We start from the raw sequence: 27,164 nt of genomic DNA, 5'->3' as shown, positions 1-27,164 counted from the left end.
GGGTATAAAAATGGCCGATCGGTTGACAAGCCAAAAGTGGTCAAATGATGCAACATTCTATTTCAACTGCGTTACATTATTACGTTGTAGTGTTTACTTACTTAGTGAGAGCACATATTTTGTAGACAAACCAATAGAAGTAAGTCATACAAACTAGACAATCTTAGGACGAATTGATTAGTTAGTTGCATAAAATTACAGTTTCAATAATGAGAGTCTTAAAGAGCTGCCAACATCAAATGGAATATGAAAATCGACAAAAATTATTAACGATTCGTTATATTGACAGTATGGTAAATACTGTATATAATAGGTATATAATACTTATCAGGATATTTTAACTTCATTGTATATTTACGGTATATGCCAACATAATTTGTATGGACTAGCAGCATGCTGCGAAAAGTGAGCGGCACTGTTCTCCAACATTTTTCACGGAATACGCAACATTTAGTACCCTTGGAGGGATGGATATTCTCGAATTGGAGAAATTTTGGAAAGCTCTGGCTCTAATCAATGCAATAAAAAGTCAATCTTTAGATCAATATAAACATTCAACAACAAAAGGAAGTCGTGAAAACTAGCCCATCTTGTTAAGGGCTGATTAATAAATCTTATAAAATTATAGTTTTAGCTCGGAGACTCCTAACTAGCTAGCTATATCATATAGAACACGAAAATCGAGGAAAATTATTTAAGATGTACGGATATTTACGTATATTTTCAAAATGAAGGGGATATTTCGGAATATTTCCGAGGGTGTGTCAGTATATTTTATCGATAATTCCGTGATCACACTGGTCACACTGCTAGCACGGACAAAAAAAAGTTTTATTTATTGGCAATTTCCAGGACACAATTTATAATTTATTGAATAGGACGTAAATAGAAAGAGTGCAGTTCTCAAACGCAGCGCAGCGTGCAGTGCGGAGCGTTTCGAATCCGATTTCAGTTACGAGTGTGTGTCCCGTCCCCACAGCAAACCCACAGCACAGTCGCGGCACCATGAGCGTGTTGGCGTATCCACGTACAAACGATGAGGAGATTTTTCGTCACTGCACAAAGGATTGTGGCGTCGTTACGGCCACGGAGGACTTCCAGTATTTCGCCCTGCGCTGCATATTTTGCAGCGAAAAGTTTCTTTACTTTGATTCATTCATTAGCCACATGCAAACGGTGCACCTGGGAACCGAGGGGCACATACCACCCACACCCAGCCTCACCCTCAGCTTCGGTGAGCCCATGTCCTTGTCGATGGACGAGGATGCCCTGCACGAGGGCATCCAACATAGAAATGGCCACCACTTTGACGAGATCGAAGACTTGACCGATGCGGACACAGCTCTGCTAGAGCCACAAATGGTCATCAAACAGGAGCTGCCCGAGCCCCCGTTTAGCGACGACGACGACGACGGTGATCCCGAGCACGATGATGATGACGATGATGTGCTCCGTTTGCCCGCAGACGAAGACGACTCGGAGGCCATTGACGACGAAGAGGCCATCCTGCCCGAGAGCGATATGCCCTCAATCATACCGAGACCTCGTCCCCGCATGAAGGTGACCAAGCCGCGTGTGGATGTCAAAAATGAACCAATCACCGCCGACGGTGACTCGTCGATGGATGAGTATGGCGACCACGATCCGAGCTACATGGGCGACAATGATCATGACAATTCAGGCGAATACTTGGACTACAGCGGCGGCAGCAGCAGCTTCAATGCGGCACCCAATCACACCTTCCCCGGCAACGAATCAACTGATTTTCTCAGCTACGACGAGATGGTCGAGGAGTCCCTGCTGGGGGTACGTTTATCATGCACTATAAACTGACTCGCTCCCTCCTCCTTACTTGATTCTATTAATTATTACGCAGCGGGATCGTGAGCTGACGATGCACATCAAGGATCGAAAGATGATCCAATTTCTCATACAATCATATCAGCGCAATCCTTTCCTATGGGACCACAGTGACGCTCAGTTCCGTGATCGGGTGAAGCGGGCCCGCTTCCTCGATTGGATTGTGCTCGAGTTTCAGGGGCGTTTCAATATCTCCCTGGCCAAGGATGCCATCACCAGGAAGTGGGACAATCTGCGCACCGTCTACAAGCGCGAATGCAATCGAATGGCCCTCGAGAAGACAAACATCAGTACGCTGTGGTACTTCAAGGAGCTGCACTTCCTCAACGAGGTCTACAGCTACAATTCCAAAATGTCTGATGCTGTTGTCAAGGTGAGTGTGGATCCAACTTCCATTCCGCTCCTGTGTCTCCGCTCTTTGCTATAAACAATATTCATTATAAATAACTAAAAATCGTCCCCATTCCCATGCCCTTTCCTTTCCGTTTATGTCTGTCTCTCTCTCTCTTTTTTTGTTGTTCTTAGGAAACATCATACCGTCGGCGATTTTCAGCAATTTGGAACGACACATCGACTGCGAAATTGCTGAGCATGGTGAAGCGGTATCAGTGCTTCTATAATCGCTTCGATCCGGACTACCGCAGCAAGGAGCGTCGCGGCGAGGGTCTGCACCAGATGGCCATCGAGCTGCAGCAGCTGATCGATGTGAGCACCATACAGATCTCGAAGCGTATTTCGCAGCTGCGCTTTGACTACTCCAAGCAGAAGCTGGAGCGACTTAATTGCGATCGTGCGGGTCGCAAGTTTATACCGAATTACATCTACTACGATCAAATGAACTTCATGGATGACGACATACCGCCGTTCAAGTGCCAGCATTGTGCCGATATTGTACAGACGTTGCGCGAACTCGATCTCCACATGCTCACCCACCAGCCGATCCTCGGCGGCGGCTACTATTGCAATGTGTGCAATATTCAGTTCAGCAGCGCCGAAGAGTTCGAAAGCCACAAGCAGTTGCATCTGGGTGCCGCCGGCTCGGAGGGTAAATTCAACTGTGAACTGTGCACGGCCAGTTTCCGGGAGAAGTCCAACTACGATGAGCATTTGCGGCGCCACAACGAGGAGCTGTTTCTGCCAACTCTGGCGCTCAATCTCAATCACAGTATACTGGAATCATCGGGACCCGCCGATTCTGGCTCTGGTTCGGGCAACGGTCGTAAGCGGCGCCGCCGAAGCGCTGTTCAATCTGCTGACGAGAGTGTCGAGGACCATGATGACCAGCAGGACGGACAAGGTGACGGAGAGGTGAAGCCTTTTGGGTGCGGTGTATGCCAACGTAGCTTCGCGACGCCCGGCCACCTCAATGCCCATCGCATTGTGCATCAGGATGAGCGGGAGCGGTCGTACAAGTGCGACTATCCGCAGTGCAACAAGTCATTTATGGCCCGCAACAGCCTGTTCGAGCATCTGAAGTTGCACTACAGCAACGAGGAGTTCAAGTGCGACATCTGCGGCAAGACCTTCAAGTCCACAAAGAATCTGCAGAATCACAAACAGATCCACGACAAGGTAAAGCGATATGTCTGCCAGATATGCGGCTCGGCATTTGCCCAGGCCGCCGGTCTCTATCTCCACAAGCGGCGACACAATCGTCCCAATGGTGCTGTCGGCGCTGTTGGCCGATCGGGTCGTAGTAGTCTGTGAGAGGGACGAGATCGGGATCGGATCAAAACCAAGGCTGGATCTGTTCGCAGTCGTGGACGGGGTCGTGGAAGCGCCAGTGGTCGTCATGTCAAATAGATTCTTAAGCAACTTTCAACGTCCTTCAATTTGCCAACTAACAAGGCAGCTAGCTAGTTTTTTTCATTAATTTAACTTTAGCTACCACTTATAATGTATTTTACACTTATTTAATATTAGTTTAATTAGGCATTTAGGTTGTTCAACTGAGCGCTGGTACCTGCGGTACTTAAACGAAAAGTATTCCCACCACCAATACAACAACAACGCATCAACATCACCAGCACCACAATACAAATCAACACCACAACAAAAACCAGCAACAAAATCCTTACACCCCTTCCCCCCCCCCCCCCCCCCCCCCCCCCCCCCACCCCACCACTCACATTCGAACTATATTTAAGCTTAAAGTTTCGTACACTTTTTCCTTCCATCAACATCAACAACAACATTAACAATATATGCGAAGTGCGATATTGTACTTATGTGCATGCTGGGGCAGGCATGACAGATCAGATCAGATTCGAATTATAATTATATATTATATGCATTATTATACAAACATATACACATTCCTAAGCCCCCCTCCCCCCGAAAGGCCCCCACCCACTCCAATTGCGCGCCGAAACATTCCAGAACTAAGTATTTTATATAAAAAGTATTCTATGTATCGTAACTATGTACGTATTATGGATAACGAGCGATGGACCCGATCCTAACTCTAACAATTATCAGCAATATTTAATTGTATAAGTTCTACACAAAAGCAACACCAACACCATGTACAAAATGTTTAGGTAGCCCATCAGGCATCAGAGAATCCAATAAGATGGATTACTATAGATGAAGGATAAACGCAAAATGAATTGCATTCGATTGAACTTTTAGAATTGTAGCTTGAAATTTTTACATTTTAAATATTTTAAATTATACAAATTGGAAATCTGTTTTGTCTGAAGTTTTGTCTCATCGTTTCGTCTTCAATGGTTCTGACTTACAGTCGAACTTTTTCTTTTTTTTAAGGGAAACCCAACACACCCGAAAGCCTGCCACTAGAGAAATTATAATTTAAGGACAAATAATTTATACTTTATTCTCAGACTCAAAGACTTCGGACTTCCATTTTAATAATAATAAAACTAAGAATAATCCTAAACTCGCGATTACTCTACACAATTTAAGGCCAAAAGTGTTTGCAATTTCCAACAATTCGATTAGAATAATGCAACCTCAGGAGTCTTCAAAGAGTCTTCCTCCAACTAAGGCTTTGTAACATTTACATTTTACATTTACTTGAATTCCTTACAAACAACAAAATTCGATCGATGCTTATTACTAATATAAATGGTTAAAACTGGCTGAAAAGTAAATTAAATGTCTACCTTTTTAGAGACAGATATGGGGCTTATGGCTGATGGCTGGTGGCCCCTCCTGATTATCCAACGACTGACTGAATCCTGTAAACAGTGCGAAAGGGTGGAAGTTCGAAGGTTTAACTAAATAATTATGTAAATATGTAATTTTTGAGATTATGCACATATATAAGCCCATGGCACACAATATCTTAAACCTAAGCAATCAGATAAAGCGACACACACAAACACATATGTATTTAAAATGAATTCAAGAAATTCAGCTAAAGCCTGCAAAAGACTAAAATTTGAATTGTACCAACTTACAGTTTGTCCAACACTTTTACACCAAATATTTCAGTTATTTCTAGTGGAATATTCGTACAGTAATTAGCAAGAATAGAGCACTAGGACCTTCCATACCCCCTTCATTTAGCACACAATTCACACTATTCTGTATCCTAACTTACTTGGTCTCTGGCTTATCTGAGGGTAACTTTAACTATGATCAATTAAAAACAAAGTCTCATATTTACTTTCTACTGCGGCCCTCCTCCAACGGATTTTCTGCTTGGTGTCTTTTTTATGTTTTTTTGTTTCATGGCCAATGCCAAGATAAGTTGTGAAATAGTTAAAGGCAAAAACAAACAGTAGCTAAGCAGAGTTTTTTTCGGCGGGAGAACATTTAAGTGTGTAAGGGTGGGGTGGATCACGGAACACGATTGCAAGAGCAAACGGGTATACCAAAAGTGCGCTTCCAGGAGAACCAGAGAACAAACAAAAAACAAAACCTTGCAAAAACCTTAATTAAATCGCATATAGAACTGGCTGAAAAAAGGGATTAAACAATATTGAATGAGAATATATAAATATAAATATATAAATATATTTTATCCAGTAGCGTTTAAGAAAGCAAAGAAGTCAGGAGGCGCCTTCTGTTTGATGTATGTAAATGTAAATCAAGAACAAGAACAAGGAAAGCAAACAAATGAAATTACACTTTTATTATTTATACTAGTAATATCGAATCGAATGAGATTTTAGTGCGGATACATACCAATTGTGTACAAGAAGCTTACATATGTACATGGCGTGCATTCGAAACATTCTCGAATAAAATAGGTTTAAATCAGTAAACAAACAAAAATAAAAACAATTGTTTTATTTACCGACCGACCATCAGCCTACTACGATTCCTCCATGCTGTTAGTTCCTGGAAATTAGTTATCGCCAATTACATTTGGCCAAGACGCAGAAACGATCACACCAATGTGGCGTGGGCCACGGGTCTACGCAGACTGGACTCCCCCCCCCCCCCTCCCTACACCACGCCACCCATTCACCGTTACTGGGCAAGCAGTGTGGCAAAATTTGTGACTGTGGCATAATTAGCACCCTCGGAGAGCTGTGTTTCGATCGATTCGATCAATTAGCGACAGGCAAGCCCCCTCCACATTGCCCGGGTCCCATGGCTCTCTGGGCTATGTTTTGCGACACACCGACCGACCCGACCATCTATTCTAGGCGAGAGAGCTTTCACTGTTCTCACATTTCGGCTCACATTTCGGGGTAAACACATTAATCAGTGTGTGTGTGTGGTACATAGATTAGATTGGGAATAGTGAAAAAAAAACAAGATTTAAATAATTTGCTTTCGATTCGGAGTAATTTTTTGTTTAATCATTGGATTACTCATCAACAATTTAATAATTCGAGTGCAACGTTTGGTTTGCTATTTTTTTGTTTTGTACAAATTTGTATTTTAGCCTGAGGCTATAAGTATCTCAGAAATAAAAAACAACTAATTTAGAACAGAATTAATGAGATATTCTGGGTTCTGGTTTCTGGTTTGTTCGAGCGCATGTTCATTGTTCCGTTCCGAATTTGCTGGTGACAAAAGCGCAGAGAAAACTGAAGCGACAGATGACAGGATCAGTTGATGATGGTCGATCGTTGACTAGATTTTCCTCCTAAATAAGCTCGCCATGCTCATTCACCTTGATGATGTGCACCCGGGCATGGCGCTCGGAGAGCAGCTGGTCGATATGCCGGCCAGTGCTGGTGCTGGAGTCGCCGTCGCTGTTGGCAAACAGTCCTAGATTATCCTTGATCAAGTGATCGACCGCACAGCCGTCGCACTGGAGAATAACTACGCCGCTGTAGTAGGCCTCCTCGCTAATGGTCTTCGTGTTGCGTGTGTTGCACAGCTTGCAGCGGTATACTAGCTCCATGCGACGCTGCATGCGGCGAAAACGCTTCAGCGTTGTGGGCGACAGTGAGCCACTTTGCTGGGCAACCGCCGAGCGGCCAATGTCGAACGGCTTGGCCGTGAACTGGCAGGCGTCGAGGATGGAGCGCGGTATGGATAGCGGCGATGGCCGGGCATCTTTCAGCGCTTTGTCCGCATCGGAAAGGGGCAGGCTGGGGTCCACAACCGCCGGCTGCTGTGTGGCATTAAGGATAGCGTTCTGTCCATTCTGGCGCAAGTAGTTTAAAGTACGCGATGTAAATATGTTGCGCAATGCGTTCATCTTACATCAGTCTGGGCATAATAACACTAATGAGATGGTTTATATTTATTTACTAGGACCGTTTTAATCGTTATCACGGGCGGATACTAACCTAACGCACGTGTGGACTGCTTAAAAAATAATTAAAGTTTGTTTTTTTGTTGACCAACTGCGCCGTGCACAGCAGTGCTGCCGATTTCGACTGTTTCCCGTCAGATCTGGCGTCTTTTCAATTTCAGTGACAGGTAAAGCTCGATTAGGTATATGAAGTACTATAGAAACCTATTAAATATCAGATCACCTCATCTAAAAAATGCCGTAGATCCAAAAAATATGTTTTTTTAAGGTTATTATTTCAATATATTTTAGATTTGTTTAAATTTTTTGCAAATTAAAAACAGCTTTTTTCTGTTGAAAGGTTGGCAGCACTGTGTCTCTACTGAAAATTACATATGTGTGTAGTTGATGAGTAGAAATTTTGTAGTTACATTGTTCAATAGGTAAAATTGTCTTGTTTAAAATCGAAAATATAAGGAGGGCCGATCGCCATGGTCATGAATATTTGTTCTAAAAGTAGCTTATATAACGCTACCCGAACCTGAACATTAAAAACCTGAACCTGAAGAATCCGCTACTTCTGCGAAGGGCCATTCCATTCTTATCAGACAGCCCCGTCACGATACAGAGATTAAGAGAGTTGTGAAATGTGAACTTCCTTTGCATATGTGCCCTCAATCTCACAATCAAAGTGATGTTGAATAAACTAGAATGAATTTGAATTGGGTTGGTTTGATACATATAATTTAACATCTTAACTCATTCACCAATAATTGCTGAAACATTTGCGTGGGGAGAAGGAAATATTAGCAAAGAGGCTCAGCGGGAATTTGGCACGCCAGTGGAGGAAGTACTGCCTGAGCACTGACTAGATGTTGGATGTTGGGGGGGGGCGGCGACCGTGTGCATGTTGAGCAAAATGCGAGTTAAGTCTTCTCAACATGGTTGCGTGGGGGAGGAGGGAGTGGGTGGAACGACGGCCTGGAAATCCGTCACGGCTCTTATGAGGTGTAGGAAGTCCCATGATTGGATCCATCTAATCACAGGAACCATCTAGCCAGCCATCCCGCCATCGCTCGTTCACCTTGTTGCAATCGAAGAGGGGCTTCCCGAGCTTGTCATTTACTCGATTGTGGAACATGCACAGCCACGAAGACAGCTCCTTTTGAGAGTTCACATTGATTGGGTTCACGGCAAGACTGTGGGGAAAACGCACGACTTAGATACAGGCGGCAATGCAAGTGGCAGACTTACTCAGTGCGGAAATCCTTTGCACAGAACTCGCACGGATAGAGGCGGGAGAGTACTTCAAAGAAGGATTTCATGTCACGCTTCTCGTTGTCAGTCGGATTCTCTGAGTAGAAGGCGGCCATCGTGTGAAGCAGTCCCCAGGTGGAGATGCCCAGGCTGACTTTGTCCAACGGGCAATCATCTCGAGGCAGCTCTGCCGCGTTTACAGTCAACTTCTCTGTCGCTGTCGTGTGCTTGTCCTAGAAGATAATGGCCGATTATGATGGGTGCCAAAAGGTTTGGACAACATTTTTGAGTTACCTTTGAGCTCTGCACATTTGACATTATGCGCTGCTGCTTTGACCATGACTTGAAGTCATTGCAAGTGCGACAATTGGAATCGGGATTCGCCTGTTGTCTGTGCGAGGCAAAACCATGCTCGGGCTGCTGCCGTCGGAATGAAGAAGGATCCGTATCCGACATTATTTTTGAATGGGGATCTCGTAGGAATCGCAAGATGCTTCGCTGCGCACGTTGCACGTACCGACGGGCTGCGTCCTCAAAGAGCTCTTGCTGGGTATACTGGAAATAGTGACGTTCACGTAGAACAAATAATGATGATGCTGCTGGCAGGTCGCCTGAAATCTTGAAACTTTGCCGAATTATTGTGAAAGTCGTAAAATTCAATCGCATGGTTGCCACCTTGTTGCAAAATGGCACATTTTTGTAGAAAACGTTTTTTGTTTTGGCTAGTAATTTATGCTAGTTTAGGCATTGGAAAAGCGTGTTTTAGCCTCATCTCTTCATTCAAAAAATATAGCTATTTATCATCTGAAAAGCCACAAGTCTGATGGCAATCGAACATGGATTTATACACGAATTTTACATGTACTGGTAAATACTGGAAAATATTAGAAAATGCTCCAAAATACTAAAGTAGCAAGTAAACAGATCGATAGGCAAAGGGCTCCAGGAAATCGAATCATTTGAAGTAATCAAACTGCGAAGCGCCCAACTACAACGGACTTAGTTTCTTTGCCTTTAAAATGGTACTCACATGTGGAGACCAGTACCAGAATCGGGTTTGTGCATGAACATATGATAATTGAAAATTTCCAACAAACGACGATATACAATTTTAGAAATGTGTTTGTGACATGTAAAGAAAATGTCTCGTCTGTGTGTTATTATTATTAGTCCAAAGGCACACTTTTAATTTATTATTATTAATACGATATACAATGTAAAATTTCATTTAGTAACAGCTACGGGCTGTGTAAAGACAAGTTAACAACAACTGGCCGTGGGAAGGGAAATGTGGAAATGGGGAGAATGGATGGGTGGGCGTGGGTGGTTAGCTCTGAGCAGCTGACAATGGTTAGATAGTACGTACACATACACATAAATAGTCGCATAAACACATTTAAAACAAAAAATTAAAATAAAATATTTAGAGTAAAAGTGATGGGGTGGGGTGGGGGTTGGGGGTGGTGGGCTACATGACTTAGGCTTAAGCTTAGGCATAGTCCCTGAACATTGTGAACAGACTGTAGAGAACACGCAGTGTGGACTTTAGGTCCATGTTGACAATGTCCTCGGGCCGGGCCTTTGGCTTAGGCAGGCCCACGTCCTGCATGAGGTCAAAGGCGAACGCCACATTGTTGACCATTTGGTCTAGATCCTGGGGAGTCAAATGGAACTCGTGCAGCGGCACAAAGAAGCCACCCAGCAGTCCCATCAGCAGGCACAGATAGACGCCATCACGGAAGTCCGTATTCAGATCGGTTATCTCAAAGTTCAGCTTCGCCAGGTGCTTGTTGACGAACGTGATGAGGGACTTTTTCACCACAGCCAGCTTGTCCGGCGCACAGTCGATCAGCGTGTCGAAGGCATCCTTCTCACACCGCATGCCCAGGTCATCGTACTCGGAGGTGATTTGTTCCTGGAACTTTTGGGCATTCAGAACGCCCGCATTCTTCTCAGCAATCACCACAGTGACAAACACGTTCTCCGGCAGGCGCACAGGCGCTCGGAAGTGACGCACTAGAGCGACCAACAAATGCAGAATGGCCACAATGTTCTTCGAGTGAACGCTGGCCACCGACCACTTGGGTATTTTCTGATGAAAGCCGAGTGTCTGTTTGCGGATGAAAACAATTGATTTATTAATCAAATTAATTTTAGACGCAGGAAGCTGTAGGAAGCTACTCACATGGTTGACGGCCTTCAGGACTATGTTGAGCTTCTCGTGCTGGCCCTGCTCCGACTGTGTGACCTCGGGCACGTCTAGCTTCTTGCCCGTCAGCTTCTCCCAGAGCTTGTGCAGCACCTGGCCATCGTACATGTCCTCCTCCAGCTGCTGGACTATAATGCGCTGCTCCGCCAGCTCATCGTTAATCCAATCGACCAGAATCTTCTGCAGTTTGACCACCTCTGGATCGTTGATCGACTGCGGATCGATGACAGCCCGCTGCTCGTGTTCGCCTGCAGGGGATTAAGGCATTTAGGACGATCTTTTATTTAGCGGATTTACTTACGTAGAGCATAGTCCTCGGGTGGTATGTCATATTGGTTGGGCGATCCCGGCGAGTCGATGGCATATTTGCCCTCCTCTTGAATTTTCTTCACTGCGTGGGGCGAGAAGGGAATCGGGGGATTATTATGACTAATGACGACACAATGAACGCCCTTTGATGAGGCAGTCTGTGGCCCCCAAACCCCAGAAACAAACAAGACACACACACAGGCACAAAGAGATCACAACTTGTTTGTATGCGTCACAAATGACGCAATGTTCTCAATGGCTGGGGGACCCAGTACACAGGCACAGCCCATATGCAGAGGCAGAGCCAAAGTCACATCTGCTCCCATAAACGCTCCCTAGATGTTCTTGAAGGCGTTATCTGGATACTCATCGACCGCATATTGATAGTTTGATCCGTAACAGGAGATTTGATTGGTTTAACACAATCTTATATGATGTTTATCATATATTTTAATGTGTTTTAAGCATAGCATTCGCTCTCACCTTCGCGGGTGCCGCGTTTGCGTCCCAATGTGCTAAATTTGTCCCAGAAGCTGTCTTCTTTTTCGCCCTTTTTGATTGCCGTGGGCGTGTGCGGTGATTTTGGACGACTGAGAGTGGACATGGCGACGCGATAAACTAAACAAAACAAAAAACAAACGACGTCGAGGCAAGGCAAGGCACTTTTTATGTTATTGTTTCCAATAATTTCTTATCGGGTTGCCACCTTTCAAGACTCTGGCATTGCCCAACACTTGTGGCACATAGTTTAGATAAATTATTTTTTTATGGTTTATGGTTTTACAGTGGTTTATTTATTCTAAGGCTATGGGGTCGAATCATGTATTTTTTTTTATATAGAATTGGGCAGCTGACAGGCTCGGACTGCCACCAGCTGCAGTAAGACAAATATTGGCGAGAATACCTCGCTGTACTCCAGCGCCGTATTTCTGCCCGAGAGCTTGAGACACAACAGATACTTGAATATGGCAATCAGCACTAGGAAGTAGGTGCTCCACATGAAGCGATGCAGCGCCTTGCGCTTGTTGTCAGAGTCCAGATACATGCGAATGCCCACAATGACGCAGAAGTATGCATTGCAGATGTCAATGAAGAACAGGGGACTGAAGACGGTGAACCAGTCCTTCATCAGCTCTGGGAAAACCTCGTTCAAGGTGCCGGATATCTTAAAGGCTAGCGTTATGGTGAACACGAGCAGGCCGCACAGGTTGACCAGGATCTCGAACTCGGTCAGGCCCAGCCAGCGCACCAGCTCCGATAGTTTGAACATTTTTTACTTTTGAAACCTAGGTGTTTTTTTGTTTCTTGGCCTCTGCCTTCTGTTTCTTGGCGGCCTCTGCCTTCTGTTTCTTGGCGGCCTTTGCCTTCTGTTTCTTGGCGGCCTTTGCCTTCTGTTTCTTGAAGTTCGCCTTCTGTGGGTGCTGATGTTGCTGCTTCGGCTGTTGGGGCTTCGGCGGCTCGCGTTGACTGACCTTTGGCAGAGCAGGCGGAGCCGGGAGCTGGGGCACGTCAATGTTAAATAAGTTGTTGCTGAAGATCCTGATATGCAGTGCTGAGTTATTTCGCTGCCGAAAGGTTATATCGTCCTCATCACACAGCGGATGCAGCTCGTCCACTAGCTGTATGGTGGAGGTGTTGATGGTGTAGCCTAAAGCGCCCTCCGAGTTCTTGATGAGACGCAGGGCAAGGTTGAGGCCGCGAGTGATCGAGTAGCCCATGCAATGCAAGAATATCTCCTTAACGCCCGAATTGAGCAGTTCCTTGCATCGCTTCTGCTGTGCCTGCAATCGTGTAAGCGTGTGAATGACCCATCCTATTATTTGTTAAACGCAATCTAGTACGCACCTTGAAGTCTGTTTTGCTGGTAATGTAGATGTTGCGGCGGTCGTTGGCAGCACGAGGCGGTAGCTTGCGCACCACTCTGTGACTGGCACCGTCGCCCTGGTTTCGCCCAGAGTGGCTGTTTATATTTTTGGTTCTTGGCTTCGCACCGAGCTCAGGTGCATTACTTTCCATTATCAGATTAGCTTAACTATATCCCATTACTTTCTTTGTGGTGTGTGTTTTAACTAGACCTCAAATTATACCGATTGTTGCGCATTAGTCAACACACATTTTCCACGGTCTGGCACGCCGGCACTAGCTGTCACATCTTTGACAACTTCCGATTACTCTGCGTTTCGCATCACTATTCTGCAGGCTGACCGTTTACGGTATATTTTGACGTCGAGATTGAGTCGACGGTATATGTACGGTATATATAGGTATATTTCGACAATTGTTTGGTAAACAACGGTATATTTGAGAAGGTAACACATTTTCGTGAAGATTTCAAACAGATTTCAAACAAAATTAATTGATTGAATTAAATTGAAAAAAAAAACCGCTTTTGAAATACAGTGGCGCGGATACTTGGTTACCACTTTTCAGTTTCAACGCCTGTAAAATCTGTAAAAATTATTAAATCCTTCGCATCTTTAATTTAATAGATTCTTTAGTTATTTGACAATGAAACAAAACATTAATTAAAACTAAAAAATATCGGCTTCATTAAAAGTTGTTATGTTTTGTTCAAAAAGTCAATGTATCAACTTTTGCACGTTTCTAATTTTTTAAATTCATACATTTTTTTAAATGTTTTCTGCTAAGGCCCATCTATTACACTCAGAATATGCCTAGGCATTTTATCGACTAAATTTGTAATGTCCTCGCCAGATATTATGTCCTTTTTAAAGAAAATCATGTAGATTTTTAATGGGATTTAGATATGTTCGTTGAGTAGACTACTAGATTGGATGAAAACTCTTATTATTGCGAAAATTTATCACGATTTTAGCCGTTTTCATCGAGTCCCCGTTCTGCTGGCTGGTGATATCCAGTATGGGGTTAGCACATTCAAAATCTTCAAAATTGAAAATTTGCCAAATTGGTCCCCAAAGGCTAATCTTATATTTCTTATTCATCATTTAATCGAATATAATTAATGGGGCAACAATCCCGTTAGCCCGTAAGTAAGGAAAGTACTTTTCCCGGTTCGGCGTGATTGCGGCAGCTAAGCATTAAGCATCCTGCCCTCACAAACAACTTTTTGCGAATCGTATTAATTTGTTGATCAACTAAGACTAAAATAAACTACATTCAGTCTGATAACAAGGAGTACTACTGGCACCAACCACATAAAAGAATTAAAAATCATCAGGTCAAGGTACCGACGAAACATGCAGGAGCATGCTGATCGTGTGGGGCTGCTTCACTTGGTGGAAATGGTAACCCATTGGCTAAAATCTGAAGACAAAGCTCCCGTGCTTCCAGAGGAGGTGATTTGAATGAAAAATTCAAATTCGTAAAATATAAGGTCATAAGGTATACAATCCAAAAAAAAAGGACTATTTATAATAAGCAAAATGGATTCTTCAATCAGATTAAATTATTGTTTCAGTGGTGAAAGTCTTTGCAATCTAGTAATATCAAATAGAACATCAAAATCGAGTAAATATGTGGTTGACCGAGATCGATTAACCTTCTTTTGACAAATGGGTGTTTAGGTGCAAACTAAGAATTTAATGAAACTTAAAGATTTTCAACGCAGTTCGATATCGTGCTCATTCGAATTTGTTCGTTAACAGGGGGGATATGTGGCTACAATAAACATTTACAATAAGTTTTATTTCCCCAAGTTTGCCCAAGTTTCCCCAGGAGTTAAGTTTGAACAGTCACTCGGAAGCGTTTGAGCCATGCCCCAATTCGAAATAGAGATCAATGGATTATCGGGTAACTGCTGCCCCCAGCTCCAATTAAGAAATACAAATTAATTCTTTAAAGAAATCGGTGTGGAGGAGACCATAAAGGATACCCGAAAACTGGCGGTTCGCCCGCGAATAACGGTTCTATGTAACGCACAGAAGGAAACGTTTCCGACCCCATAAAGTATATACATATATTCTTGATCAGCATCAATAGCCGAGTCGATTGAGCCATGCCTGTCTGTCCGTCCGTCTTTTTGAGCGCCTGGATCTCAGAGATCATAAAAGCTAGAGCCACCAAATTTTGCATCCAGGCTTCTGTATGCTCACACTGCTACAAGTGTATTTAAAAAATGAGCCCCGCCCCCTTCCGCCCATGCAAAAGGCCGACAACCTCCCAAACCTTCAATTTTAAAGATAAAAGAAAGAATGATCCGATTGGATCATTATTATAGCCACAATGAAGATTAAATTTGCAGTGGCTAAACCCACCCCGTCCCGCAGCTTATATTTGTTGTTTGCACATTCTCTTATTCACACTCTGCTTCGCGCAGTGTGCGGCCTCTGCCTCTGCCTCTACCCCGAGTATGCAGTGTGTGGGTCTAGGGAAGGGAGGCGAGCTAAAGGAGCGTGCTGGTGTGAGAAGTGTTGTAGATGTAGATGACAGATGAAGAAAAAATTTAAAATTACTGAAGAAGCGTTTCACACGTCCCTTCTCGTTTCTCTTGCAGATTGGCATCGAATGAAGTCGTTGGGATAGATGGAATTGTTAATTCACGTCCAGATGACCAAGGCATGGCCACAAGCACAAGCTGGCAATCACAAGTATGTAAATGACAACGCTTCTATGGTGCCAAATCAACGTCCTGATCTCCTTATAGGAAAGTGCTGCTGCTGATTAGGCCCGACCGCGCGGCTGTTGGCATGGAGCTCGTTGGTGTCGCGGCCATTTAATGTGGGATGGCCAGCTCATTCTCTTCGCTATCGTCGGCAGAGTCCAATTCCTCCATGTTAATGGTGGCTACCACCGTTGGGTGCGACATTTTCTGGCTTAAAGTTGGCTTCGTTCAGCAAATGGCTACAAATTCTGTAGCATTTCCCAAATATAAAATTGGTGAAGTTACAGTAGATGCAGTTGTTCCAATTGAAAATATTGGAGATATTGGACATTGGAGATTGGATCCATTGATATTGGAGAATTTCCAATAGTTGATCCACATTCCACAGTTGATCCAATTTTTTCCATTGGATTGCTGATGATGAAGGAGTTGTCCTTCGAAACAGTCACAATCTCAATGAATTACTTTCAAAATTTGCAGATTGTAGATACAGATCGGTATATACATAGTACAAACAAAAAAAAGTTTAAAAGCATGTCAGTCTAAGACAAAGTCATTGTTAATTATTAAAAGCGGTTGCTTAAATGGTTTTATTATATTAACTATGTCAAATATATTTTTTTGGAATTGAATGATGATTCGAGTTAAAATACATTTTAAAAGCTGAGAGTCCCAACCAGCTGGTAATATCAAATAGAACATCAAAATCAAGGATCTGATTTAAGACTACGGTGTATTTGCAGTATATTTTGAAGATGCAAGGGTATATTTTGAATTATCTACGAAACCCTGACGGTATATTGTATCGATAATTTCGCGGTCACACTGCTATTCTGTCATCAGGGGTTCGTTGAAAATTTTTCGTCTAACATTTTGGAACAACAAAGGTATGTTTTTCGACCCAGAAACGCAATTCTAATTGCATTTGCAAGCAAACTGTAAGCCTCGGTATTGATTCAAATTGCATTAAATGCAACCCAAAATGCCCACGAGCAATCTTGTGGCCAACCGAACGCACGCATACACACACACACGCATCTGTCCGCTGCTGAGGCATTGGCAGAAGGAAAAATAGTGCAAATCAAATTACATAACTCGTTTATTTGTATATACTTCAAGTAGTTTGATTTACAAAATTCTACATCATCTGCATAAGTAAGTTACCAAGTAAGAGAGCCATCTAAGTTCAACATCGAGTTACATAAGTCTTAAGAGTGGCGACCGAATGAAAAAAAAATGAAAGAGAAAAGAATTGAATCGATTCGAAAAGTACCACCCAATCGCAAGTCGATGTGCGATGTGCCCCCCCAGAAGCCTAAGTATATTCCTAACCACAAATGTAGAAAAGAAAGATAAACCAAACCTCCTTGCACAACGTTTTGGTTCAAGTAACGTTTTGTATTCATGCGTTCAAGTCATTTTTCCATGCAGGCCGAATATCCGATACGATTTCAGAGTCCTCACATACCAAGAGTCAGAGTTAAACAAGCACAAAATCAATCACAGCCAAGCCAGCAGGCAGGCAAGACAAGGCAGCCAGCCATTCAGCAAGCAGGCAAAGCCATCAAACGACGGATAATCCAGCCTGGATAATAGAAACAACCGGCGGAAGCGAATGCGGAGAAACATTTGATCTTGGCCGGCAATCATCATCTCTTCTCTCCTAGTGGACAAACGCAAACAAGTAAATTTTACCATTTCTCATTTTAATCAAGTCAATCAAAAAGAAAAGAAATAACAAGAGCAAGAACAAGAACAAAGAATCAACAATCCAAGGACTCACTATCGAGTCTACTAAATCCAAGTATCCAAATTGCATAAGAATCCGATCCCCATACATATGTGCGGATATATCTTGTGAGGTGGTGCTCAGTTCTTATTCCATATAATAATCTCGTTGCCTCACCTGGCTGAGTGCTGGCTGCTGGAGACCAGCTGCTCCAGCTCCAGCCAGGTCGGGGGAAACCAGAAACTGTTTGCCGACCCACAAGGAACGATTAGCGATTTTGAACCACAACCTACAGATATACAGAAAAGAAAACAGATACAGATATTGTGTATGCATAGGTATTCCGTAAATGCGAAAACTGCAACTGCTTGATTTAACGCGGCACAGTTTCGAATTGCAGATCAACCCGACATGTCGGCCGCTCGCTTGCCCTACTATCAGCAGGATCATCCGACAGACCAGCAGCGGCGCGGTGGACGCGGCCAGCGCGGCTATCCCGAGCGCCATGCATCCGGCTCGCATAGACGGGATCGTAGCCGCTCCGTAGAGCGGCGACGCTACAGTCGCAGCCGCTCTCACTCCCGATCTCGCAGTCGTTCCGCAGACCGTTCGGGCCAACGGCGACGACGTGACGAGCGGAACGACGAGCGACGTCAACAGCAGCCGACGCGCTACCATCGCGAAAGGGACTCCAGGGAGCGTTCACGGGATCGGGACCGTGACCGCGATTACTCCAGACGCTCTGGACATTATTGTCGTTCAGACTCGCCTGCGTCCGGTAGCGGAGTCGGAGTCGGAGGCAGCCTTAGCTCCAGTTCCAGTCAGCGACGCCATCGCCAATCATCTGGAGATCCGAATGGTGCACATCCGAATTCACACAATGAGGCCCAGCCAGCTAACAGCAGATCCCATGCCATGTCCGCGGTAGGCGCCTATTACAACCTAGACACAGAGGAGCCATTCGACAAGGAGCGAATTCATCGTGAAATGGAGGAGAAGCTGCGCGAAGCCCTGGCCAGAGAGGGCAAAGTGTATCCGCCACGCAAGCCTGAGCCGCCGTCGCATCCAGTCTTTGCCAATGATGGCTCGTTCATGGAGATGTTCAAGAAAATGCAGTCGGAGAAGAGGCAGCAGCTGCAGCTGCAGGTCGGCCAGGACTATCAATTGGAGAGCAGTGTGCTCGTATCGGGCAGTACGGAACTGCAGCCACCAGTAGAGGTTAATCCGGGCATACCCTGTCTTCCCGCCATTGCAGTGGGAGCTGTAAGCAGTGCGACAGCGCCCTACATTGCCGCTGCGGCAGCCGGAAAGTCTGCTCCACCGCCACCCATGGTGGGTAGGCGGCGCGGCGGCAAGGTGCTAAAGACCGGCATGGTGGCCAAATTGAAGACACAAAATGAACAGGAAGTGGATCCGAAAGACTTTTGGTCACTGTATCTAGCCGAGGTCAACAAATACAAAAGCAATGCCTGTGACACGGACAATGGCAAGCGTCCGTTGGTCAAGTAGGGAACAAAAGTGGAAAAATAAACTTGAACGCAGAAGACACTACCACGCTCCCTTCAGGAGCGATCCTTCCCTCCTTCCTTGCTTTATTCCCCGCACCACAGCCACCAGCCAGGCTCAGACTAGGCAAATACCCGCGCGCCTGCAAGCTCACATTTAAATTACTTATGCAAATGATGATAGTAGTCGTAGGATTCGCATTGAATTGTAGTTTCCAAAATGTAAATTACGATCAATCGATGTATTTTTTTTTTAAGTTTTTTTTTATATACATATATGTATACATATATTAGTATGTAAGTTTGATACACGTTAAGGGACGAAGCCGTAGCCGCTGCCTCAGTATAAGAATACAAATGATTGAAAATAGAATAGCTCATAAGTATCGTAGCGTAGTTGATTTATACGAATTGTATGTGTAACTCTTTCTATATTATATATATATATACATACATAATACATGCATATACATGTGCAAGCATATTATATAGTGCATAATGCATAATGCATAATGCATAGCGCGCACAAACCATGAGGCAAAACTAACCAATATGATTCTTTATAATCTATCTCTTTCTCTCCGTATACGTTCCATGCACCAACCAAAAAAACACTCGACTTGACTCGACTCGCTTACGAATCATTTCCTAATTTCCTGTTCCTTAATTCAATTATTTATAATTTATGTAACTTTCCACATATTAACCGACCTTCAACTGACTGTCAACCGACTATCTATCTATCTCCTCTCTCTCTCTCTTTCCCGTCTTATCCCCTCTCTACCTTGGTTTACAATTTGCTTGGTTTCCTTTTAATTTTTGTGGTGTTTTTGTTTAATTTTGTTTTATTAACTAAAGTCTATATGCAATTTTTCATGTCTAAAAACAAAAATAGCGACAAGTCACTAGACAGCAGCAACATGTCGGCCTATAAGCTGGAGACCGCCCCGTTTGATCCACGTTTCCCCAACCAGAACGTGACCCGTTACTGTTACCAGTCGTACATCGACTTCCATCGCTGCCAGAAGAAGCGCGGCGAGGACTTTGCACCCTGCAACTATTTCCAAAAGGTCTACAAGACGATGTGCCCCAACGCCTGGGTGGAGAAGTGGGACGATCAGCGCGAGAGCGGCACATTCCCGGGCCGCATCTAAGCATCCCAGATGCAGAAGCAGAGTAAAAACACCAACCCTACACTACACGCTAAGCAAAACAAACACCACACAGAACAACTGTGCAACAACACGACACGTTAAATAGCAACAATAAGCAGGCCCAACTAGAGCAGAGGGTTGTGTGTTATCCAACATCCCAGAGCCAGGATATCTAACAATTGCAGCAATAATGTCACACACCAAAACTGTTTATGTTATTATTTTCCGGAGGTGAAGAAAGCATTGACTAAATACAAATACACAATTGTTCAATTCTGTGAATACCAATTCGATTCGATTCGATTTTTTGTTTGTCCTTTCTGTTGTCGTGGAGCGACAGAACTGCAGAACTGCAGAACTGCAAAAACACGGGTCACTGTTAAACGCTGTTTCCATGCAACTAAAAATTAAAAGTGAACACACAAACGATTTAATTTGTTTGCATGCCGAGCAGCAAATGATCGATCCATTGCCTCTCCTAGCTAGCTAATACTACACGTATTTATATATATATTATACGTATATATATTTATGGTGGTAAGTAATCGGACGCAGAGACTGTGTGTTGCCTAGAACATGGTTTAATTACTTTCAAGCTGTCCTCTTCACCATAGGGCAATCACTTTTCAGGACCAACACGCTATCTTCAACCCTTTCTAGCGCTTGTTTTTTTGAGCTTGGTGAATAAGTTAGTGGTCCTCCCCATGGTGAAATTAGTAACAAGGTGACGGATTCACCACAGTGCCCTCTCACCAGGAACACCAGCTCATGGTGAAATCATGGTGAAATTACTAATAAACGTTTGCTATCTCTCTCTAGCGCTTGCCTCTCTGAGAGCTGAGAGAGTGTGGTGAATAATCTGGTGCTCTTCCACTCAGCTGACGACGTCACCTTGTTAGTAATTTTACCATGGTCCTCCCCACAGCGGACAACGTAACCTTGTTAGTAGTAATTTCACCATGGGCTGGATTAGCTTGAAAAACAAACAACTTGGCAGATATTGTGAGCCGATAGAGAGACAAACCAAACTACTCTTTCAACTCCGACAAAAGCTCATGTCTAGTGGCTAATAAGGGGATTGTACTAACTTGTCTATAAATGGTTTGAAGTTTTTAAATGAAGAATGAAATGAAAAAAAATATAATTTTTGTCGAGTTTTAGTGTTTAATGTGGCCATCGAATGGGAACAAAGGTAAAGGCAGAGTGCCTCTTGCAGTGGCATGTTAGGTCTAACGAAATTAGTTGTGTTTTGTCATAAGACTCGCATTGAACCAATTAAAAACGCCTTCAACTGGGTAAAAAAGTGGAATATATTCTCTCCAGTGGAAACAAGTCCATATATTCCAGATGTGTTGCACGGATATTTCCTTATTCGAGTTGTTGCAGTTGAATCTGATCAATCGAAAGCTTTGTACTGTGCCCCATTGCCTCGGAATTTGCGATATTCTTGCCAGATTCAGGATTTCAGGCAGCCTTTCGTATGAGACACTGCTGTTCGAGCTCTGACCTGAATCGAGTGCGAGTCATAGTCAAAGTCTCAGTCCAATCACAAGTCGAGAGAGGAGTCAATAGGTTTTGCAGAACACAAATAGGGCGTCTATGCCCATACATACTGTACTCTCAGCTTCAAATGGGTGAGTTTGCACTGGCTTCAGCATGCCTCATAGGAAATGATAAATGATAAGAGTATGGGCAGCGTGACTAGGAAATCTTAGAAAAGCACCAAAAATGAGATCTCCTGAATGAAATCAAACAAATTTTGAAATACATTTAAATTTACAAGTAAACTGTCTAGAGCAGTAGAGAACACATCTACTTTTGTAGAGTCGGAAAAAAACAAAATTTATTTAAAATTTCGGAAAAGTCAAAAAAAATTTAAGTGAAAAATTAATATATGTCTCTAGAAAAAATGTTTCTTCAAAATTGAAAACAAATTGTTTCGTTCAAAATTTAAATTAATTTTCAGTTGGTTAATAATTAATTGTGCTGAATGGTTTTCGCAAGTTACCTTCATTTCCTTCCTTTCGTGTCAATATATTTTTTTAATATTTAATATTTTACCATTTACATTTGATTGACGAACAGTTTTACTCGTAAGTGTGCTCTGACATTTTTGTAATGCGGAAAAGAAAACGAAGTTCATTCCATTCCCAAGCAGTGATTAATTGATTGATTGATATGATATGATTTGATTGATTGATTGACATTAGACACGTACCGGGCAGAAGCACTGCCCTTACACTTACACTTTCGCTTCTGGCCCTCACGGAGCAACTAGGAAAAGCCATCGCCAAGTAAGTACAAAAATGAGCAAAACAAACCCATAAAAAGGGTTATGGAACCCGACTGCTGATAGGGTTGCCAGCTGCTTTTAAGCAGCAACTGTACTTTCCCGAGCTGATTTTGCTTTTATTTATATATTTCGATATAGTCTTTTGGCGACTGGCCTTTCCGCCCTGTTTGGCCTGTTGGCTTTCGGTAAACACACCGACTGGCAGCTAACTGCCTGTTGTATTCCACTCTTCAACAAACCATTCCCGAAATCAGAGAGTAAGTAAAATAAAGTTAAACAAAAGTCAGTGGTTTTTATAAATTAATTTTAATTTAGATTGAAACACACACAAAAACAAGAATTCCGGCGATGGAAGAAAACACGAGTCCAAGGATATCTAGCAATTGCAGCAATATCTGGCACACACTTACCTCTGTATGTTTAAACATTGCCACAAGTTAACAATTTAATATAATTGTTGAAGACACGTAAGACCCATAGGGGTCAGCACAGCCAATCCTACCAGATCCTTGGCATACAAGACCAAGGATATCTCAGCAATTGCAGCGAATATTTATTACACAACTCGTTATGTTTAATCATTTACACAACTTAACAATTTATTTAATTCTTAAAAGACAAGACCCCAAGAGCACTGGGTCAATGCTCTTTTCGGCGGTTGAAAGCATTGACGAGCACAGCTCACACAAGTGCACAATTGTTCAATATGTTCAATAACAATTAATGCTTAAGTTACGTACTTACTTATCATGTTAAATTACGCAATTAAATGCAATTTAAAATCGATGCCATTATGATTTTGTTTGATTCCAAATAGCTGAAAATAGAGAAGCTTGTGCTGCCCCAGTATTTATTCCGAAAAGTCTCAATTTTGGCAACCAAGTGAGAAAAAGGCCCATCCATTCTGTTTGGCCTGCATGGTTTATTCATTGTAGTTGTTATTATTTTTGAATATTATAAAGAGTGTGTGTGTGTACAGGAGGGAGGCCATTCGAACCTTGGATTCGCATAGATACTCGTAGTTTGAGAGATGTTAAGTTAAGATCATGGAGAATGGAAATCTATTTCATTTAATTCTATACAAAAGTGTCCATCTCAGGGTGAATCTTATGTCTAGTATGTACTCGGAGACGGATATATTAGATAGATATAATATAAATATAGCCCTGCCCTTCTGCCTCCGTAATTATTATTATTATGTGTGTGTGTTTTTTTCTTTCAGAATGTTCACCTCTTTAGTATGCAGCTGGTAGTGCTCTTATAGACTTGAATGGAAACCCCTGTCTGACAAGAGTTCTCTTAAATGCAGAGAGAGGGCGCCACAGAAGCGACTTCTGTGTGTCCAATACCACCGCCAGTATCCGCCAGTATATCTATATGAGACACTACTTGTTTCGGCAACTCCTCGCAACCAGTTCGGAAACAAAATCTCGAAATAAAAAGCCAAGTGCTGCTGGTTCGACCGAGTCGGAATTCAATTCAATTTAATAATCTTCTTCTTTTCAACTTCGATATTCACCTATTACATGCATGTTCTTCCTCTGTCTCTATCGTATTCACATATTACATGTATGTTCTAAAGCAACAAACTTCTGTGAGTATGTCGTAAATGCAACAATGCTACAAATTCATTTTACTTATACAAAATACTAATTGCTAAATTAGTTTGGCGTAAACACTACTGTTGAAAGCCAGTAAACATCCATCATAAATGCAATGGTAACTTAGAAGCCGGGGGAACAAAAATAATGGTTGATAAAATATCAAGAAGTAGTTTTAACTTAAATCTAATCAACGTCAACACAAAGGAAAGGGAAACAAAATAAACTGATTCAATATACATAGAAGTAGAAGTACAATGCGTGGATGGATGTCTCTGTCTGGCAATGTCAAATGTCTTTCAAGGCTCTTTGTGTGCTTGCATTTTAATTTTATATATTACTTAAATTGAATACAGTCGTACGTATGTATGTAGATTAGTAACTTAGTAACTTGCGTTGATCGCCTGAATCTATTGGAATTCTTTTTTTGTTCTTAGTTTGTACCGCAGTTATGAAAGGATCTTTGCTCATAATAATATATGTAATATTATCCCCATGGCTAGTGCTAAGACGGCTGAACGAGTGGTTCCGTACTGGGCTTACCTCAATGGGGTTGTCTTTATTTTCCCCGCTTTCACATACGATCTATCTACTACTCTAAGTGGATCCCACGGGTGACGAAACTGCTCATTTTACAATATTGCAGAATTCGTCCCACCCAGTGGTCAATTCAGTTAACTCTTGTTAACTTATATAAATTAAATATCTGCTCTTATTTCCGTGGCTCGGCCTACGGCTCACTGGCACGGTTTAAATTGTGAGTAAAGACTAAAATACTAAATATCAGTTATAAACTGAAATGCAGACCTCGACAGCAACCCGTGCAGACGCTGCCGGCGGATGTGTCCCTGCCCGATGAAACCTGGTGCCAGTGCTGATTCTCTGCTGCTGGAAGGGAGTGTTAACTACTCCCCCTCTTCAAGAGTGGTCGACCTCGAACCCCTCTAGTTCTCTATCATCGCTTTGACCTCGACCAAATCCTCTTCCTAAGTAGGGATCTGTAGTAGACGATGATGGCGATGGCTCCTCGCTGAGCTGGTGTAAGAATGGCAGCCCCTGGACCTTATGGTGCCCCGTGATGTTCATGGCGGGCACCGATTCCGGCGATTCGGGGAACCCGACTTTTTGTGTTGTCGCGATTCCGGAAACGGGAGCTGTTGAAGGTGGCGATGTTGTCGAAGGCGACTAGTTGCGTCCCGGAGGTTTCAGCCAACGTATCGGAATCACAACTGATTGTGGCGTGTCTGTTGTCGATGATAATGACCCCATCGTCCACGAGGGCGATGGGCTCCAGGTGGCTGACTTGAGAGCGACAATGCGCAGTGCCTCCGGAGTGTAGCCCCTTCGCGGAGGAGCCCTCCGATTCCCTTTTGCAGAAGGTGGTAATAGTAGTGGAGGTGCAACCCGTAACGGCCCACACCTGGCTTCCGCAATGGGCTTCGACGTTGTCCGTAAGTTGTTGTGCTCCACCGATGTGCTCAACCGGGAACAGCGTGACCTTCTTACAAGCTTTACTTACTCTAGGGTACCCCCCACTGGTGACCCCAGTGAATTGTTTAGTGATAATCTTTTCTATGTCAGCATGGTCAAGTTGGCTTTGGTCCTAACTCTGTAATAAGAATTATATTTCTAGCTAATAGTGTTTCGTCAACCCGAAATAAGTACCTCTCTGGCTTTGTTTAAGACGCTCGCCTCGTCTGCCGTGTGAACCATAAGGCAGACGAATACCGTAAGAAGCATTCAAATTTCCCTTACTATAAAACGGCAACGTGCTGTCAAAAAGCTGCATTTAAATATCCCTAACTTCTTCTTCTAATAAGTCCTTTTGGAACTTTGTTTTGTTCCCTTTAGGTAATGGACCTAAATGCCAGCCTGTGCTGGCATTTCTTGGAAAATATCCCATCCCTTTGGGTATATTTTAGCAAAGACTTAACCCATATCAGAGATCAAAGCCATTTTTTGTTCTTTCTGCTTTGGTACCTTGGGCCGTACCCCATGCGCATATTTATTTTTTAACCGTTGTGTTCTTTGTGTTGTGTAACAAAATATACGCGCATAAGATGTATGTTTGTATGTATGTGTGTGGCATATGTATGTAAAACTGTGGCTATGATCGATTCAAGAGTCTTCGGTGGTCTCCATAATGCGAGCAACGATGGGAATATCCTCGGGCCTTGTCCAACTGCAGGTGCTCGAATCGCTCAGCACTTCCCGAAGATAGCTGTTGCTAAAATTTTGCCAATTGCGCGTCTTGACGAAGTCGTTGAACAGCGTCTCCCTGGTGGGTAGATTCGACTCGACGAAGAAGCGCTTTCGCTGCCAAAAGTTGCCAGGATTCTGAGCCGGCTCGAACAGCCAGAAGCGCGGAATGACCAAACACTGCACGTGGGTGCGGGTCATTATGTTGCGGTGTTGCATCTTCTCACCCAGCCCGAAGATGGCTCCGAATGTCAGCGATGCCACGTCTATGAAGTGCGTCTCGTATTGTGGCTTTGATCCCATATCCGCCCCCGACTCCTTGCCCGAAAGCGGCTCCGGCGACTCCGATGCCGACGAGGCGGTGAATATCTCCGAGCCTTCGGTCTCGCTCTCCACCTCTGCCTCATCGCTGCTGGGCGTGCGGCTGCTCTCATCGGATGACGACTCCCAGCTGGAGTACACTGGCGACTGCAGCTCGTCGCTGTCCTCATAGCCCTCACCCATCACATAGGACTCGTAGTCGTCGATGGGTCCCTTGAAGAATGTGTAGCGTGTTTTCCGCAGCACTTTTCGCACAACCTCCACCGATGAAGGGAATCGCCTTCGTCGCATCTTGGCGCAGGCTTGCTGGATTTCCAGCAGACCCATTTTACGCATCTATCGAGGAGAATATAAGGACCAAGTTACAGGTTACTACCCAGCCCCCCCCCCCCCCCCCCCCCCCCCCCCCCCTTTTTTTTTTTTTTTTTTTTTTTTTTTTCCACAAAAGGGAGGAGATGTAGATGTGTAATAAAAATAATTTTT

The 27,164-nt window shown here is 43.6% G+C and overlaps 9 protein-coding genes and 1 long non-coding RNA gene across 12 annotated transcripts in view; 4 read left to right on the top strand and 6 right to left on the bottom strand.

Annotated features, from left to right (window-relative positions):
- The first annotated feature begins 788 nt into the window (after positions 1-788).
- On the top strand, positions 789-4,561 carry LOC117591405. The gene is made up of 3 exons (XM_034284657.1): positions 789-1,806; positions 1,877-2,233; positions 2,386-4,561. Exons 1-3 carry the CDS (start codon positions 1,006-1,008, stop codon positions 3,565-3,567), a joined length of 2,340 nt encoding a protein of 779 aa, XP_034140548.1. The 5' UTR covers positions 789-1,005; the 3' UTR covers positions 3,568-4,561.
- A 2,041-nt stretch (positions 4,562-6,602) lies between these two features.
- On the bottom strand, positions 6,603-7,657 carry LOC117591412. Its single transcript, XM_034284666.1, has 2 exons — positions 7,578-7,657; positions 6,603-7,512 (listed from the first exon to the last, which is right to left on the bottom strand). The coding sequence occupies exon 2, from the start codon at positions 7,484-7,486 to the stop codon at positions 6,926-6,928; it is 561 nt and encodes a 186-aa protein (XP_034140557.1). The 5' UTR covers positions 7,487-7,512; positions 7,578-7,657; the 3' UTR covers positions 6,603-6,925.
- Positions 7,658-8,244: 587 nt separating this feature from the next.
- Positions 8,245-9,496, bottom strand: LOC117591410 (FAD-linked sulfhydryl oxidase ALR). The gene is made up of 3 exons (XM_034284663.1): positions 9,074-9,496; positions 8,777-9,012; positions 8,245-8,721 (listed from the first exon to the last, which is right to left on the bottom strand). The coding sequence occupies exons 1-3, from the start codon at positions 9,443-9,445 to the stop codon at positions 8,559-8,561; spliced, it is 771 nt and encodes a 256-aa protein (XP_034140554.1). The 5' UTR covers positions 9,446-9,496; the 3' UTR covers positions 8,245-8,558.
- A 453-nt stretch (positions 9,497-9,949) lies between these two features.
- Positions 9,950-11,994, bottom strand: LOC117591407 (beta-parvin). The gene is made up of 4 exons (XM_034284659.1): positions 11,781-11,994; positions 11,290-11,379; positions 10,965-11,236; positions 9,950-10,889 (listed from the first exon to the last, which is right to left on the bottom strand). Exons 1-4 carry the CDS (start codon positions 11,899-11,901, stop codon positions 10,269-10,271), a joined length of 1,104 nt encoding a protein of 367 aa, XP_034140550.1. The 5' UTR covers positions 11,902-11,994; the 3' UTR covers positions 9,950-10,268.
- A 74-nt stretch (positions 11,995-12,068) lies between these two features.
- LOC117591413 (transmembrane protein 203) lies at positions 12,069-12,599 on the bottom strand. Its single transcript, XM_034284667.1, has one exon. It carries the CDS (start codon positions 12,565-12,567, stop codon positions 12,130-12,132), a length of 438 nt encoding a protein of 145 aa, XP_034140558.1. The 5' UTR covers positions 12,568-12,599; the 3' UTR covers positions 12,069-12,129.
- LOC117591411 (ribonuclease P protein subunit p20) lies at positions 12,552-13,412 on the bottom strand. The gene is made up of 2 exons (XM_034284664.1): positions 13,143-13,412; positions 12,552-13,078 (listed from the first exon to the last, which is right to left on the bottom strand). The coding sequence occupies exons 1-2, from the start codon at positions 13,311-13,313 to the stop codon at positions 12,584-12,586; spliced, it is 666 nt and encodes a 221-aa protein (XP_034140555.1). The 5' UTR covers positions 13,314-13,412; the 3' UTR covers positions 12,552-12,583.
- A 3,262-nt stretch (positions 13,413-16,674) lies between these two features.
- On the top strand, positions 16,675-20,560 carry LOC117591414 (cytochrome c oxidase subunit 6B1). The gene is made up of 2 exons (XM_034284668.1): positions 16,675-16,766; positions 20,009-20,560. The coding sequence occupies exon 2, from the start codon at positions 20,034-20,036 to the stop codon at positions 20,265-20,267; it is 234 nt and encodes a 77-aa protein (XP_034140559.1). The 5' UTR covers positions 16,675-16,766; positions 20,009-20,033; the 3' UTR covers positions 20,268-20,560.
- Positions 16,679-19,946, top strand: LOC117591408 (pre-mRNA-splicing factor CWC25). Of its 3 annotated transcripts, none has more exons than XM_034284661.1 (3): positions 16,679-16,766; positions 17,311-17,563; positions 18,009-19,946. In XM_034284661.1, exon 3 carries the CDS (start codon positions 18,020-18,022, stop codon positions 19,115-19,117), a length of 1,098 nt encoding a protein of 365 aa, XP_034140552.1. In that variant the 5' UTR covers positions 16,679-16,766; positions 17,311-17,563; positions 18,009-18,019; the 3' UTR covers positions 19,118-19,946. The 3 variants fall into 3 exon arrangements, with proteins under 3 accessions (XP_034140552.1, XP_034140551.1, XP_034140553.1); XM_034284660.1 differs by having other exon boundaries at positions 17,996-19,946; XM_034284662.1 differs by lacking the exon at positions 16,679-16,766 and adding an exon at positions 16,776-17,034 and having other exon boundaries at positions 17,311-19,946.
- Positions 20,561-22,305: 1,745 nt separating the features above from the next.
- Positions 22,306-23,346, top strand: LOC117591415. The gene is made up of 3 exons (XR_004574391.1): positions 22,306-22,561; positions 22,699-22,817; positions 22,876-23,346. It is a non-coding gene; the product is annotated as an uncharacterized LOC117591415 (long non-coding RNA).
- A 2,854-nt stretch (positions 23,347-26,200) lies between these two features.
- LOC117591398 overlaps positions 26,201-27,164 on the bottom strand; it is a 3,231-nt gene continuing 2,267 nt past the window's right edge. Inside the window, exon 8 of the mRNA XM_034284643.1 lies at positions 26,201-27,017. Coding sequence (XP_034140534.1) covers positions 26,280-27,017 — 738 coding nt within the window. The 3' untranslated portion in view covers positions 26,201-26,279. The remainder of the gene's footprint in view (positions 27,018-27,164) is intronic.

Source organism: Drosophila guanche, unplaced genomic scaffold, assembly GCF_900245975.1.
Source record: "Drosophila guanche unplaced genomic scaffold, DGUA_6, whole genome shotgun sequence".
NCBI lineage: Eukaryota > Metazoa > Arthropoda > Insecta > Diptera > Drosophilidae > Drosophila > Drosophila guanche.
This window is presented reverse-complemented; position numbering and strand designations above follow the sequence as displayed.

What these genes read in the sequence shown, in the direction of transcription:
- LOC117591405 (XM_034284657.1), top strand. Translation starts at nt 1,006, where the DNA reads ATGAGCGTGTTGGCGTATCCACGTACAAACGATGAGGAGATTTTTCGT. An exon ending in TCGAGGAGTCCCTGCTGGGG is followed by an intron (nt 1,807 to 1,876) that starts GTACGTTTATCA and finishes ATTATTACGCAG; the next exon opens with CGGGATCGTGAGCTGACGAT. An exon ending in TGTCTGATGCTGTTGTCAAG is followed by an intron (nt 2,234 to 2,385) that starts GTGAGTGTGGAT and finishes TGTTGTTCTTAG; the next exon opens with GAAACATCATACCGTCGGCG.
- LOC117591412 (XM_034284666.1), bottom strand. Translation starts at nt 7,486, where the DNA reads ATGAACGCATTGCGCAACATATTTACATCGCGTACTTTAAACTACTTG.
- LOC117591410 (XM_034284663.1), bottom strand. Translation starts at nt 9,445, where the DNA reads ATGCGATTGAATTTTACGACTTTCACAATAATTCGGCAAAGTTTCAAG. An exon ending in CAAATGTGCAGAGCTCAAAG is followed by an intron (nt 9,013 to 9,073) that starts GTAACTCAAAAA and finishes ATTATCTTCTAG; the next exon opens with GACAAGCACACGACAGCGAC. An exon ending in GCAAAGGATTTCCGCACTGA is followed by an intron (nt 8,722 to 8,776) that starts GTAAGTCTGCCA and finishes TTTTCCCCACAG; the next exon opens with TCTTGCCGTGAACCCAATCA.
- LOC117591407 (XM_034284659.1), bottom strand. Translation starts at nt 11,901, where the DNA reads ATGTCCACTCTCAGTCGTCCAAAATCACCGCACACGCCCACGGCAATC. An exon ending in CAAACGCGGCACCCGCGAAG is followed by an intron (nt 11,380 to 11,780) that starts GTGAGAGCGAAT and finishes CGCCCCACGCAG; the next exon opens with TGAAGAAAATTCAAGAGGAG. An exon ending in TCCTGAAGGCCGTCAACCAT is followed by an intron (nt 10,890 to 10,964) that starts GTGAGTAGCTTC and finishes ATCCGCAAACAG; the next exon opens with ACACTCGGCTTTCATCAGAA.
- LOC117591413 (XM_034284667.1), bottom strand. Translation starts at nt 12,567, where the DNA reads ATGTTCAAACTATCGGAGCTGGTGCGCTGGCTGGGCCTGACCGAGTTC.
- LOC117591411 (XM_034284664.1), bottom strand. Translation starts at nt 13,313, where the DNA reads ATGGAAAGTAATGCACCTGAGCTCGGTGCGAAGCCAAGAACCAAAAAT. An exon ending in CCAGCAAAACAGACTTCAAG is followed by an intron (nt 13,079 to 13,142) that starts GTGCGTACTAGA and finishes ACACGATTGCAG; the next exon opens with GCACAGCAGAAGCGATGCAA.
- LOC117591408 (XM_034284661.1), top strand. Translation starts at nt 18,020, where the DNA reads ATGTCGGCCGCTCGCTTGCCCTACTATCAGCAGGATCATCCGACAGAC.
- LOC117591414 (XM_034284668.1), top strand. Translation starts at nt 20,034, where the DNA reads ATGTCGGCCTATAAGCTGGAGACCGCCCCGTTTGATCCACGTTTCCCC.